The following is a 16,272-nucleotide window of genomic DNA, read 5'->3' on the forward strand; positions in this document are numbered from 1 at the left end:
TGCAGTCTCTTGTGGAAGAGAGACAGAGGAATAATAAGATCTCTTTGTCGCTGATGAGATGGCTCAACCTGAGTCGGATGCCTGGGATGGGGGCTCAAGGTGGAAGAGGAAATTCAATACCTTCTAGTTGTCCTCCCATCTACACACTGTGTAGCATCCTTCCTCCTTCACTCTCCACTACCCACTCCATACTCCAGCCATGCCAATCCCTGGAGAAGGCAGCCTGAAAGGAGAATGACAGGACAATCTGGGCAGTTTCCTGGGGTTAAGGGATAGCCAGGCAAGTGAGGCATAATCACAAAGGAAGGGAAATTCTTGTATGACAGGCAGGACTAAGACACACACACATCATGACTAATCTTGACTCCTCCTTTGTCTGGTCAACACTCCCACAAAGTACCATACTTTCAGTCACACATTTTGTCTGTGAGCTGTCAAGGAGCTAATTGTCTTCTCTGTAGACTATGGAAATAACCTCTAATCCTACCACTGGTCTATCTACCTTGAAGCCGTAATTGTCTTTCTATAATGCAAGTCTTGTCATTTAAAGAGAAAATTCTTGTTTTTCAATTTTTTATTAATATATATTTTTTACATTCCAATCCCAGTTCCCCCTCCCTCCTCTTCTCCCACTCCTCCCACTGCCCCTTTTCCCATCTGCTCCTCAGAGAGGGTAAGGCCTCCCCTAGGAAGTCTACTAAGTGTGTCCCATCCTCTCATTGAGGCAGGACCAAGGAACCTCTCTACCTCACACACCCGTGTCTAGGCTGGGCAAGGTCTCTCTCCATATATAATGGGCCCCACCAAGTCAGTTTGTGCATTAGTGTTAGATGTTGGTCCTACTGCCAGTGGCCTCATATAGAGAAAATTCCATAGTGTCTCCCCATTGCTTACAGTGAATTCCAGCTAGAGAGGTACCCTCCCCTAGAGTGTGAGTATGGAATATGGAGTCGTATGGTTTGAATGTCCCCTCCAAACCACTTGTTGAAATGTTACTGCCATCATGATGGCCTTGAGAAGAAGGAGCCTCCACAAGTAGGTTAGTTATCAAAGACACAGTGTGGCCCTTTTCCTAAGTTTGGTCCATCTCTTTTCTCCATGTACTAGCTTTGGCTGTGTCCTGTTGCAAAAAGAAAGTCCTCATGGTATTTGGCATCGGGATCTCTGATTTCCCAGCAGGCAGACTGTGAGTCAAAGGACATATATTGTTTATAATTTTCTCAATCTATAGAATTACATTAAATTCAGACAAAACCAGACTAAGATGTGGGGGCATATCAAAGCAACTTCAAGTTTTTAAAACAGAAGGATATGTGAAATCATCCTCCATACACAATTCCCATACCATAAAAATTCTCCAATGTTCTCTCAGTAATGGGTTTATATCATATCCCTTAGTTATGCTGAGTCATCAAAAAAGGTTAAGGAGCCCTCGATACAGAATAAAGTCCAAAGTCCTAGCAATGCTTTGAAGACCAATCCACCCTCTGCTCTGTTGTAGAATGCCGATCTCTGATCCTAACAGCTGTCATCTGCATTGCAGCAGCTGGGGCTACTAGCAAGAGTCTTCTGATTTAAATTTCATAATCTACATATTTACCACCCTTGAGGTCAAACTCACCGGTATATCTCCTAACCCAAGTTTCCACTTTACTCTATGTTCTCCTCCATCTCCCTTTATCCGTTCTGCACCAGTCAGACCTTGTATCTGTAACTATAGCCATGTCAATCTCATTTTATAATTCTAAGTAAACACGAAGACTTACTTTAAAAATTATTAATAGGGTGTGCTCATGTTCCAAGGCCTCCAGGTGACATCAGGCATCCTGGTCTATTCCCTTCCACTTGAGTTATGAGACAAGGTCTCTTTACCTAACCTAGAGCTCACCCTTTTGGCTAGACTAGGGGTGGCTGGCAAACTCTGAGGATTCACCTATTCCTCAATTATATCCAAAGAATGTTTTCACAGCATTGCCATAGACGCTTAAAAGCTAATCATCTCTAAACGCAGTGCTATGTTACATTCACCACACAGTCTAACTCTGTGCTAACTCATAATTCCTTGGAGGCTGGGACCCAGAGTCCTGCTCTGTCCTGAACAACAGCTCATAGATTAGCCACAAACTCTTCCTTTCACTGTGAGCAGCACTGAGACCAAGTCCACAGTGAATGCTCAGTTTCAAGGGGCTCTAGCATTGCTGGTTTAATTGAAGATACAAAGAGTTCCTTAGTTTGACCCAACTATACAGTGTCCCTGATATAAAAACATGTCCATTATGAAGAGATCTGATTCATTTTAGCATGATTTTTTACTTGGTCACTTAAGAAAACATCCAAGAAATTCTTTTTTAAAATGAAATACCAAAGAATGTCACCATTCATAAGAAGGAAAACTCAAAAGATGCAATATTAACATATTTTTAAAAGTTACATCAAAAGTGAGGGCATGTTCTGGTTAAACAGGATCATGCAATGGGGACTAATGCATTGTCTAGACCACTTTCAAACTTACAAACCTTGCCTATGCTTTGGAGCTGAGGTCAGCTTTTCTTGGTAATCTCAAAGAGTAATCCTTCCCCCCAACCCTCCGTCATTAAATTCCCTTTTTATCATTTCAGACAATTCATCTTACTGAATGAGAAAGAGTAAGAGAGGAATGTTGAGTGAGAGTTAAGTAAACGGAGAATCTGTCACACAAAGGAAGTATAAATTCCAGTAAGAGCAATCACGATGGGACAAACGGAAGCTTTGTTCTTCTGAAAACACTATTCTTTAAACAGTGTGTAATGACATCCTCTCTAGAGATGCCCGGAGAGGGACAAACTACTTCCTCAGAAGTTAGTTTCCAGCCTTTGAGTATAAGAAGAGTAGTGAAGCTAAAAGCCAAGTTGAAGTTTTCCTTGTCTGAAACATTCAAATTAGAACCATGAAAAGGTGTTCAGAGGAGTTCCCCTGGGCTTCTCTTTGATGCCTCCTGATGTTTCTATGAACATAAAGGCCTCGCAAGAGATGGGACTGTTATTACACTTAGCTTCATACATCAGTGAGCATGTCCTTACTCTAAAATGTTTGCCTAGTACATTCCCCATTTTCAGGGGAGAAATATATCAACTCAAATATACTATATGCAAGATGATTTATGCTTTTGGTACAAGTGTAACATTTTCTTCTGCTCAAGCAGAAGTCGTGGACTACATACCCATCATCCTATGCTGCTGTTAGTTCCTAAGGACTTGACTGCACATAATTACAGAAACCTTACTTACTTAGGGAACCAGAACTTAGATTCTGTGTTAAACGTTTAAAACATGCTTAAACAGGAATAATATAAACAGTGAAATTATGTTTTCCAAAAATCAAGTAAGTTTAATGAATGCATATCTAAACGAAGACCTCTCTTGAAAGATTTTGGAAAATGTAAATATACTTTGAATTTAATGGAACACGGAAGAAGCACACCAGAGGGGAAATCATAATTATGATTGGTTTATTTAGCAAAATAAATTCAAAGAAAGCTTCCTAATAAAAAACATAAGGATCACACCAAAACTTTAGTCCCATATTCTTTGGTATTGAGATTCAAGATACAAAATAGTTTATTTTGAAAACTTTACTATTGGGTCTGCAAACATTTTATATAGAAGGGAAAGATAATTATCTGTAATTATGTTATTTCTCAAAAAGACAATGAATGTATAAAGTCACAAATCCCATGCCTGAATTGACCAATATCATCAAAGAAATGTTCATCTGTAGATGTTTTCCATAAAAAAACTTTCAGTTTCTTTACAATGTTATGCCATCATTTTATCATGTTATTTTAACAGCTTCCAGGTCCTACAGTTACAGTTCCCATCATTAATATTTTAAAAGCCTGTATTGCATGGAATTATGTGTCTCAGTATGTTCCATAATACAGTACATGGAAGTTTCTACTATCATTAAATTAATGTAACACAACCCAATTCTGTATAAATCATTTTGTTTATATTAAGAGAAATATGACATAAAGAACAGGTGTTTTGTCTCTGACAATAGGAACTGGTCATTCAGCAAAGCCAAACACTCACAGAAATCCTAGGGGACAGACAAGGCCATTCTTACACCTTACATACATCCTTTGTGGGTCCACACCCCTGCTTTTCTGTGTGAAAACGTTGACCCTTAAATTTGTCAAAATAAATCTGAGGGAGAAATTATAACAAATTGGGGAAAATACTTTTTTTTTTTGTATGCACTCTCATAAAATGGCTCATGGCTTTGGTGTTAGCATTGTGATTGAGAACAGGAGGAATACAACCACAGTAAGACACAGCTATCTACTAGGAGGACTGCATAAAGACACCTTTGGCCATGGAGGCTCTGAGCCCTCTGGAAATAAGTCAGTTGCATTGCCAGCATGACAAGGAAGATGGCAATGTTCAGAATCAAGAAGAGTCTGGTGTATGAGGCTGACAGTGAAGGGGCTCTGTTGCGACTTGTTGTCACCATCCGCATCTGTCCGAAGCCACCTTTCACGGAACCCCCGTTTTTATGTTTTTCGTATGTAACATCAGCAAAATCCAAAAGGTCTTTCATTTCTTCATCTTCATCTATGGGCAGTTCTTTCTGTGCCAAAATCTGAGCTTTCTGTCGAACCTTCTTCTCATTGACCTCAATCTGTGCAAAAATATCTGGGACGGCATCCACAAACTTGTAACGCTTACCTGCCCTTCGGCTTTTCTTCGACTTGCCTTGTTGCTGCCGCTGTTGTTGGGATATGGCAAAAATCCTGTCAATGGCTTCCTCCGTCTGTCTCTTATCAGAAAACCTCAGCAGGCGCTCAGCAGTCTTCCTAAAGCTAGCTGTGTTCTGGACTCGAGATAGGATCTGCTTCTCCAGCAGCTGGAACACTGGCTTAAAATGCTGCAGACTGTGCTCCACGATAGCAGCATAATCTTTCACTTCGGGGACGGTGGTGCTCTTGATGGCTGAACTCCGGTCAAACAGAATTTTCTGATGATCTGCAATCACCTGTGCAAAGGCAGATTGCCCTGGGCTCTCACCTGTCCACAGGTAAGTTGCATAGGCATGTTCACTGGTAGCTACGAAAACATCTAACCGCTGAGGGTCTCCATGGATGCTAAAGCTCTGGACATCCACAGATGGCCCGATGAAGAGGTAAGCTGCCCTGGTGATGGGGCTTCGCAGGTGCATGGTGACATTCACATAATTTGTCCCATTGTAGGGATAGCCCCGAGGATATGTCACTGAGGCAAAGGTTGCTTTTTCACTATAACCAGTATCATCCATCCAGTACATTTTATAGAGACCATCTCGCTGCCGGATGAAAGCTCCATGGACCCCATCCACCACGGTCTCCTCAAAAGGCACATCCACATTGTGGAAGAAACTTGCAGCTGTCTCCAGGGGGCTCTCCTCTCCCAGGTGTATCTGGTCAACAAGCAGGAGAAGCTGCGGGTGCAGGAGGACCAGATTGCGCTGAATGTTCTTCAGGTTGAGCAGGGGGTTGTAAGCTCCTACGCCTTCTCCCCGGATGAAAACAACCCCATCTTTCTCCTCTGCTGCAACTACTCTCCCCTGACAGCTGGCTGCCAGGTCATGCTTGTATTTTGACCATTTTGATGAACAATCTTCTGTGACCTGACCCTCCCAGGGAGAAAAGCAACTCTTAGACACAGCTGGAGAAAACATCAGGACGTTGTTGAAGAAGGTGTACTTCGGCCCATAGAGGGCCTCAGTAATGAAAGGCACGCCATTGGGGGCGAAAGTGAAAGAGTTTTGGTCAGGATGTTCATGTCCTGCATTAAAATTTCTCCACCCTTTGATCCAATCTTTATATTTGTTTCTGTGGACTATGTCATAAATCGCACGCCCCCCAAGTTTTCCTGACTTGAAGGAGAGGAACGATCTATTAATTTCTGCAGGCAGGGCACTTCCGTAAGTCACAACACCCCAGTCTTCAAAATAATGCAATGTTGGGGTGCCAAAATCTGGAGGTGGAACTGATTTCAAGCTGGCATCATACCTGAAGGGATTAAGTTTTTAAAAATTAAATGGTTTTCTGATGGAAGTAAAAAGAACTCACTAGAATTATGATGTCACATGGTAATGTGGCTGCAAAAGGTAATCTACAGATGCCACCCAGAGCAGGGGAACATATAAGGGACATGTCACAAACACACACAGATCAGCATGCACAAGAGCAAGTACTGGGGACTTCAAGGGACAAGTGATCCTGGGCTGGAGTCAGAAACAATTTCTGCCATTAACCTCTACTTGGATCTTCTTCACTTGGCAATTTCAGAGTTGCCTCCCAAATTGCTGGGGCCCATAGATTTAAAAATCTCATCAAACTTCTGGCCAACAGGCTCCTACTCTAGGGAACTCCTTCCACATCGGGCTGTGGATCCTAACATCCAGCTGGACCTGCACCAAAGAGCTACTCTACAGGAGCTTACATTCAGTCTGCAGTCTGTGCTGCTGGCAGACTCTTTCCCTCTAAAACTGTAAAGCAGGATAGAACTTCACAGTGGAGACACACCTTACTGTAAATAGCATACCAAAAAGTATAAATTGGTTAAATTACAAGAAACTAATACTGGGAACATTTAAAAGTGTGGCTACTGCTGAGCCCAGAACCAAAGATGTTGCTTTGTTTAATCTGAAGATAAGCCATACTTCTGAGATAAGAAATGCCTTAGTTTTATTTATGTTTAATGTTCATTAATGGAATATGATAACACAAAATGCTACAGTGGTTCAGCACACAGATGCTTATTTTTGATGAGCTAGGATAACTGCCTTGCTAAGATCACGTATCTGCTGCTTCAGGAAGAGGCAGTGATTCATTTCTAGCTCATACGTTCTTTTGCCCAGTTAACAGTCACCTGTGCTCGAGTTGGTCTTACTGATGTTTGTTTTTCTCCATTTCTAGAGTCTCAGTGTCAGAACATCAGAAATCCTCTCTGTACTGAGGTCTAGCACAACATTTGCATAAGGAAGATAACAAATACACATGAAGCTAAATGACCATTTTTTTTCCAGCTCTTGGTAGGTTTATTCTTAAAAAGGCAGATTTAAACTTTAGATGTAGCATTAATCTAACTCCTACAGCCTGCTTCCTAGAACTCTCTTGGGTGCCTTTTTATGGGTAAGTGAAAATACAATCATGTAATTACTGCATACCCCTGAGAGGAGCAAAGGAATCATTGCAATCATATCTGCAATTCATCTGTGAAAGGAGTTTCACAATGCTGGTTAAATGACAGGTAGCTACTGCTTTAATATTTTTTTTATCCTTATTTAAATTTTAGGGGGGGAAAGAATAAAGGCAAGAAAATTCTACAGAAAGCTGATTTGGGAGCTAAATGCAAATTTCAATAGCTTTGAAAAACCCAACCATTAGCAGTCACCTTGATTTTAACTTATTTGAGGCCCACATACTTGGCAACACTTAAAAAAAAAAAAATGAGGCCCAAGCTTCTTCTAGGCTTAAAAGATTACAACAAAAAGAATTACATGGTCTTTTTATTATCAAAGTGAAACTGTAAAACACTGGGAATAGCCATGCCATTATTAGAGGATTATAATACTCGATTTACCATGACAAAATAAACTATTCTACTACATTTTTGAGGGGTGTGATCATCAGATTAATCTGGTCAAAATTGTGAGTTCTCTCCTACAATTTTTAAAAAAATGAATGACATAAAATCTAAGCAAAGCAGGTTCATCTATAAAACAGCCCAAGCTTAAGACATCTCTAAGAAAACCAAGAATGCAAATGGTAATTAGATCATCAACGTTAAGAACTGTTTCTAATAGAGGTTTTGACATTGCTAAGGCTTGAATTAAAGGTATATTTTCTTAGGTGAAGGGGTTTTTCGTTTGTTTTATAGAAAAACATAGTGCATAGCACGAATCCGGGTAGCATTTCATTGCAGCTTAACATGTCTTACCAGAGAAATTCTGTGTGTAGAGTGCACCAGCGCTGCCCTTTGGATGGTGTGCCTGGACCTTCTACCACACGGTTCTTTCTGATTTGGTCAGCTAGCCAGTTTCCACTGCCATTACGCATGACAAATTTATCCAGGAACACTAATTGGCTTTCTGGACCATAAAACCAGTTGTAATTTGAGTCTGCAATGGCCACAGTTCTTTGAAACCCTGCAGAAAGAAGTTTGAAAAGACTGAGTTTAAAACTGTATATTCCTATAGAGGTCCAAACAAAGATCATCAAGCCTGTTTTAAAATCACAGCCAACAGTAAATAAAACTGTGATGTTTGTATCCTATGCTATACCAATTTACCATAATTACCCTGAAAGCCTTCTACTGTGCACAAGCTTGGATCTGTCATATAACAACCTGTTGTTGGTAACAGATGTGGCACACCTCTTAGCATGTACACATTGCCCTCTTCCTCACTCTCCAATGTTCATGTAATGAATGATGAGGCTTGCATCTACAACAAATACCATCTTCTGCAGGTATGGTCCTGAAGCTGGAATGGCACTAGGCTTTTTTTGCATCTCAACTTGCATTCTAGGCCAAGGCCAGAAAGTGGGTGCTTTGATTTCATAGGCTTCCAATAAGGTAAAACTTACTTTGCCTATAAGGGTGAAGACAAAAGCTGAATTCCCAATAAAGCTCTACTAATGCAAATTTCTGGAATTTAAAGGAGAAAAACAAAAACTACAAGGACCATGAGGACAGGTATCATTATTGGAGTTACAGAAGAAAATCAAAAGCAAATTCAGATATCACTGAGGAGAAAGGAAGAAAACCCTGTGCCAGAATAATCATTACTATAACATCAAACACAACAGAGAGAGAGAGAGAGAGAGAGAGAGAGAGAGAGAGAGAGAGAGGTTGAGAACATATTGAAAGGATAAAAAAAGCAGAATCTCTTCTAAAATGCTACCATGAATGTATTTCTAGCTAATAATTTGATTTCCAATAGCTTTATAAGCAATCTTCTAACATAATTATAAAATATGGTATTTCAAAACTTATACTACAAGTTCCTTAAAATCAGAGGACATCTTTAAATCTTAAATCGTCCATTGCAATGCCTGGCTTAGAGATAAGTTTGTTGCATTAATCAGCACATATAGCTAAGTCCCCTCTTTTGTTTTTTTCAAGACAGGGTGTCTCTGTGTAGCTTTGGAGTCTGTCCTGGAACTCACTCTGTAGACCAGGCTGGCCTCAAACTCAGCTCATAGAGCTCCCCCTGCCTCTGCTTCATGAGTGCTGGGATTAAAAGCATGTGCCACCACCGATTGGCCTAAGTCCCCTCTTAAATGCATTCTTACTGCCTTGTACACCTTAGGATATGACCACACATATGCTTTCTGCAGTCCCAAGCCCTGAGGGGGCTTTGCTGTTAGATTTCAGCACTGGGGACTCCTCAAGTTCTCCTACACTAGTAGACAATCCTCAATTATCAAGAAAAACCACAAAATATACTTCATTTCTAAGTCTAACAATAAGCCATAGAGTTCTTAGGGTGCATCTAAACCGAATCTTTAAATAGTTATTTGCTATGCATTGTTTTTTTAAATCTTTGTGTGTGTGCATATCAGTGTGAATGAAAATATTCACTCCACACGGTGTTTGCATGGAGGTCAGAGGAGGTCTCAGGTGTTAGTTTTCACTATTGCATTCACAGTCAGGAGCAGACAGCAGTGGATAGATGCATGTATATAGCACTCAGCTAGCTTTCTCCACTCACATGGGTCAGAACCCCCTTCCTAGGGGATGGTGTCACTCACAGGGAACAAATAATATAATCAAGACAAACTCTCATAGACATGCACACACACCATCCAATTTAGATAATTGTTCATTGAAACACCCTTACCACTGTATCAAGCTGACAATCAGCAATTGTTATGGTTTCAATATGAAATGTCCACTGTAGGTTCACATGTTTGAACACTCAGTCCCGAGCTGGTGTCAGTGTTTAGAACAGTTATGGAACCTTTAGGAGGTGAGGTCTTGCTGGAATAAGTATGACACTGGGGACAGGTTTTGAGGCTTTATAGCCTGCCTCAGTTTCCTGCATTCACTCACTCTCTCTCTCTCTCTCTCTCTCTCTCTCTCTCTCTCTCTCTCTCTCTCTCGTTCCCTCGTTCCTGTATGCAGATGCAATTCGATCAGGGAGCTTCCCCCTCCTGCTCTCATACCTTCCCATCCTGTTGCCATGTCTTTTCTGCTATCGATCCCTCTGGGATTTACCATAAGCCAAAATAATTATTATCTATAATTATTAATTATAAGACAAACTCATCTTCGGAAGTTGCTTTTTGTTGGGGTTTTTGTTTTTGTTTGTTTGTTTGTTTGGGTTTTTGTTTGTTTGTTTGTTTGTTTCTGTCATACAGAAAAGTAACTAGGAAATTAGCCATCAGAATCATCAAAAATTGTATTTTCCAAGGGAAAAAAAATCCACCCTGATGAAAATTTATCTTCTAAATTTTCTGATCTTAGTCCTGTTTTAGAAAAGGGGAGGATTATAAAGATGTCTTATAAATGAGTAAGTTATCAAATCATATAAATAGATACACAATGGCATAGCAGTATGTAACTAAAAAGTTTTATATCATTTTTTGTTTTGTTCTTTATAGTCTATGATTTTTATTCCAACAAAATATTTAATCAGATATGTACATCATGGTATTTCACTGTAGTTTTACCACTTTTTTCTTTTGTAACCAGGAATCAATTGTAACCAGGGTCTTATGTGTTTAGCTAATATTCTACTACTGAACTACATCTTGTCTCAACAAAACACACTCAAAGAAAATGATAAGCTTCCAATACAAAATGTGTATATAATCTACTATTCACTTCAATTCTGTAGAGTTGGAATGGAAAAACTTAAAATCCAAATCTACAATAGGCTTAGCATAGATCTCAGAAAGAGAACTGAAGTATAGTCATTAATGATTGTATCTTGTTTAGGTTCATGAAAATGAGTTTATGTCTATGAAGTTTAAATATAAAATGAAAGGACTGTGGATCAAACTATATTTGATCCACCATGTTCCAACCTTTATAATACTGAAACTGCCAATCTTTGAGCTAGATCAGAAATATTTGATTTGTATATAGTTCTTATATTTTTCTTGGGTGAAAACAAAAACTTGGTCCTACGGTGGGCGCCGAAGCCTCAGGTAAGTCTGGGCGTGGCTCTGCCCCCTCCCCCCCCACAAACACCCCCATCAACCCCTGCTCGTTTCTGCCTGAGCCCACCTGGGCAAGAGTGGACCTGCCCAGACCAGGAAGGCCCACCCTGAGTCCAGACACACCCCACCTTTGTGCACCCACCACCCTCTGCCATCCAGCTGCCTCCAGAGACTGAGCCCTCCGCCTGCCACCAAAGAGAGGGAGAGACACCATCTGCATTCACTGGAAGAAGGGATGGGAAGAAGACAGAGTAAGAACACACTCAACAACAGAAAGACCAATATGACACCACCACAATCTAGGGACTCCACACCAGCAAGATCTGAAAAGCCCAACACAAAGGATGAAGAAGAGATGGACCTCAAAAATTATATTAGGAAGATGATAGAGACCTTTAAAGAGGAAACAAGAAAATCCCTTAAAGAAATAGAAGAAAAAACAAGCAAAAATTACATGAAATGGAGGAAAAGACAAACCAAAAAATTTAAGAAGTAAACAAATCTCTTAAAGAATCTAAAGAAAGCCAAGAAAAAACAACCAAACAAGTGAAGGAAGCAATCAAAACAGTTCAAAGCATGAAAGCTGAAATAGACACAGTAAAGAAAACACAGAATGAGGGGATGCTGGAAATAGAAAGGCTGGACAAATGATCAGGAACTAAAGATGTGAGTATAACCAATAGAATTCAAGAGATGGAAGAGAGAATCTCAGTTGTTGAAGACTCGCTAGAGGATATACAGTCATCGAACAAAGAAAATCTCAGGTCCAACAAATCCCTAACACAAAATAACCAGGAAATATGGTACACTGTAAAAAAGGCCAAACCTAAGAATAATATGTATAGAAGAAGGTGAAGAAATACTGTTCAAAGGTACAGAAAACATATTCAACAAAATCATAGAAGAAAACTTCCCCAACCTACAGAAGGATATGCCTATGAAAATACAAGAAGATTACAGAACACCAAACAGGCTGGGTCACAAAAAGAAGTCCCCTCAACACATAATAATCAAAACACCAAACCTACAGAATGGAGAAAATATTAAGAGCAGCAAAGGAAAAAGGCCAAGTAACATATAAAGGCAGACCTATCATAATCACACCAAACTTCTCAAAGGAAATTTTGAAAGCTAGAAGGTCCTAGATAGATATCCTACAAACACTAAGGGAGCATGGATGCCAACCCAGACTACTGTACCCAGCAAAACTTTCAATCACTATAGATGGAGAAAACAAGATATTCCATGACAAAACCAGACTTAAACAATACATATACACAAATGCAACACTACAGAAAGTTCTGGAAGGAAAAACCCAACCCAACAAAGATAACTACACTCACAAAAGCATAGACAATAAATAATCCAATTTTACCAAACACAAAAGAAAGAAGAGTGCAAAATACACACACAATGACACCACCAACAATAAATCCATAACAAACAAGAACCAACAATCAATGGATATTAATATCCCTTAATGTCAATGGTCTTAACCTGCCCATAAAAAGATACAGGCTAAGAGAATGGATACGAAGACAGAATCCATCCTTCTGTTGTATACAAGAAACACACCTCAACTTCAAAGACAGGCATTACCTCAGAGTAAAGGGTTGGGAAAAGATTTTCCAATCAAAGGGGCCCAAGAAAGAAGCTGGTGTAGCAATCCTAATATCTATCAAATTAGACTTCAAACTAAAATCAATCAAAAGAGATGAAGAAGGGCATTTCATACTCGTCACAGGAAAAGTCCATCAAGATGAAATCTCAATTCTGAACATCTATCCCCAAATACTAAGGCACCCACATTTGTAAAAGAAACATTACAAAAGCTCAAACCACACATAAAACCACACACACTTATAGTAGGAGACTTCAGCAGCCCACTTTCACCACTAGACAGGACCACCAGACAGAAACTTAACAAAGAAACAAAGGATCTAACAGAAGTTATGACCCAACTGGGTTTAACAGATATCTATAGAACATTCCATCCAAACACAAAAGAATATACCTTCTTCTCAGCGCCACATGGAACCTTCTCAAAAACTGACCACATAGTTGGCAGCAAAGCAAACCTCCACAGTTACAAAAGAATTGAAATAACCCCCTGTATCTTATCAGACCACCATGCATTAAAGCAATGCATTCAACAGCATTCAACACCATGCATTCAACAGCAATACGAATTGCAGAAAACCTACATTCGAGTAGAAAATGAATAACACCCAATTGCACCATTCCTGGGTTGAGGAAGAAATACAAAAAGAAATTAAAGACTTCCTAGAATTTAATGAGAATGTAGACACAACATACCCGAACTTATGGGACACCCTGAAAGCAGTGCTAAGAGGGAAGTTCATAGCACTAAGTGCCCACATGAAAAAACTGGAGAAAAGTCACACTAGAGAACTGACAGAACAACTGAAAGCTTTAGAGCAAAAAGAAGCAAACTCACCATGTAGGAGTAGACACCAGGAAATAATTAAACTGAGGGCTGAAATCTATTGCAGAAACTAGGAAAACATTACAAAGAATCAATGAAACAGAGTTGGTTCTTTGAGAAGATCAACAAGATAGATAAATCTCTAGCCAAACTAACCAAAAGGCAGAGAGCATGCTAATTAACAAAATCAGAAATGAAAAGGGCGATATAACAACAGACACTGAGGAAATCCATAGAATCGTCAGGTCATACTTTGAAAACCTGTACTCCACAAAATTCGAAAATCTAAAGGAAATGGACATTTTTTTGGATAGATATCACTTACCAAAATTAAACCAAGAACAGATAAGCAGTTTAAATCGACCTAGAACCCCTAATGAAATAGAAGCAGTCATCAAAAGCCTTCCAACCAAAAAAAGCTCAGGGCCAGATAATAGAAGTACTGCACAAGTTGTTCCACACAACAGAAGCAGAAAGGACATTGCCAAACTCTTTCTATGAGGCAACAATCACTTTCATACCCAAGCCATACAAAGATACAAGTAAAAAAGAGAACTACAGACCAACACCCTCATGAACATCGATGCAAAAATAGTCAACAAAATATTGGTGAATCGAATCCAAGAACATATCAGAAAAATCATCCACTATGATCAAGTAGGCTTCATCCCAGGGATGCAAGGATGGTTCAACATATGAAAATCCATCAATGTAATCCACCATATAAACAAACTGAAAAAGAAAAACCGCATGATCATCTCGATAGATGCTGAAAAAGCCTTTGACAAAATCCAACATCCCTTCATGATAAAGGTCTTGGAGAGATCAGGAATAACAAGAACATCCTAAACATGATAAAAGCAATATACGCAAATCAACAGCCAACATCAAACTAAATGGAAAGAAACTCAAGGCTATTCCTCTAAAATCAGGAATAAGACAAGGCTGTCCACTGTCTCCATATCTCTTCAATATTGTACTTGAAGTTCTAACTAGAGCAATAAGACAACAAAAGGAGATCAAAGGGATACAAATTGGAAAGGAAGAAGTCAAACTTTCACTATTTGCAGATGATATGATAGTCTACATAAGTGACCTGAAAAACTCTACCAGGTAACTCCTACAGCTGATAAACACCTTCAGCAAAGTAGCAGGATACAAAATTAACTAAAAAAAACAGTAGCCCTACTATATACAGATTATAAATCCAATGAGAAAGAAATCAGAGAAACTTCACCCTTCACAATATCCACAAGCAACATAAAATATCTTGGTGTAACACTAACCAAAAAAGTGAAAGGCCTGTACAGTAAGAACTTTGAGTCTTTAAAGAAAGAAATTAAAGAAGATACCAGAAAATGGAAAGATCTCCCATGCTCTTGGATAGGTAGAATCACCATAGTAAAAATGGCAATCTTGCCAAAACACAGTCCCCATCAACTCTGAGATACCACCTCACACCTGTCTGAATGGCTAAAATAAAAAACACCAATGACAGTTTATGCTGGAGAGGATGTGGAGAAAAAAGAACACTCCTCCACTGCTGGTGGGAGTGCAAACTTGTACAGCCACTTTGGAAATCAGTATGACGGTTGCTAAGAAAAATGTGAATCAGTCTACCTCAAGATCCAGCAATTCCTCTCTTGGGCATATACCCAAATAATGCATGTCCATACAACAAGGACATATGTTCAACCATGTTCACAGCAGCATTGTTTGTAATAGCCAGAACTAGGAAGCAACCTAGATGTCCCTCAGATGAAGAATGGATAGAGAAAATGTGGTACGTTTATACAATGGAGTACTTACTACTCAGCAGAAAAAAGCAATGGAATCTTGAAATTTGCAAGCAAATGGATGGAACTAGAAGAAACCATCCTGGGTGAGGTAACCCAGTCACAAAAAGACAAACATGGTATGTATTCACTCATATATGAATTTTAGACATGGAGCAAAGGATTACCAGCCTACAATCCTCTTCAACAAAGAAACTAGGAAACAAGAAGGACTCTAAGGAAAAAAATGCATGGACCCCAGGAATGGGAAGGGGCAGTAACTCCTGAGGTAATTGGGAGCATGACGGTAAGGGAGAGGGAGCTGCCAGAATGAGAGGAGAAGAGGAGACGAGAGGAGGAAATAGAGAAGAAATACTGAGTTAGGGGAAGAATAGAGGAGAGCAGGATGAGAGATACCATATTAAGAGGGAGTCATTATAGGTCTGAGGAGAGATCTGGCACTAAGGAGATTTCCATAGACCTACAAGGATGACACGAACTGACAATCTAGGTAATGGTGGAGAGGATAACCTAAATGCCCTTCCCCTATGATGAGACTGATGAGACTTTTCATGCCATCCTAGAGCCCTCATCCAGTGGCTGATGGAAGCAGAGGCAGACACCCACAGATATGCACTGAGGAATGAAGATCAAAGGGGTCGGTACCAGGCTGGTGAGACAGAATCAGTTGCCCTGTACAAGGGGGAGCACATGGATCCCAGATGCCGTCTGGGAGGCCAGTACAGGATTGATCCAGACCCCTGAACATGGATGTCAATTAGGAGGCCTCTGAACTCTAGGGGGCCCCTGGTAGTGGATTAGTATTTTTCCCTGGTGTAAGAAGGGACTTTGAGAGCCCATCC

The 16,272-nt window shown here is 39.9% G+C and overlaps 1 protein-coding gene across 3 annotated transcripts in view; it reads right to left on the reverse strand.

Annotated features, from left to right (window-relative positions):
• Positions 1–3,466: 3,466 nt before the first annotated feature.
• The window catches only part of Dse (dermatan sulfate epimerase), a 66,023-nt gene continuing 53,217 nt past the window's right edge, over positions 3,467–16,272 (reverse strand). For all 3 annotated transcript variants that reach the window (XM_027402126.2, XM_027402127.2, XM_027402129.2), the window contains 2 exons: positions 7,962–8,169; positions 3,467–6,028 (listed from right to left, as the gene is read on the reverse strand). In XM_027402126.2, the coding sequence (XP_027257927.1) occupies positions 4,267–6,028; positions 7,962–8,169 (1,970 nt within the window). In that variant the 3' untranslated portion in view covers positions 3,467–4,266. The remainder of the gene's footprint in view (positions 6,029–7,961; positions 8,170–16,272) is intronic.

This window comes from Cricetulus griseus, chromosome 2 (genome assembly GCF_003668045.3).
Source record: "Cricetulus griseus strain 17A/GY chromosome 2, alternate assembly CriGri-PICRH-1.0, whole genome shotgun sequence".
Classification (NCBI taxonomy): Eukaryota; Metazoa; Chordata; class Mammalia; order Rodentia; family Cricetidae; genus Cricetulus; species Cricetulus griseus.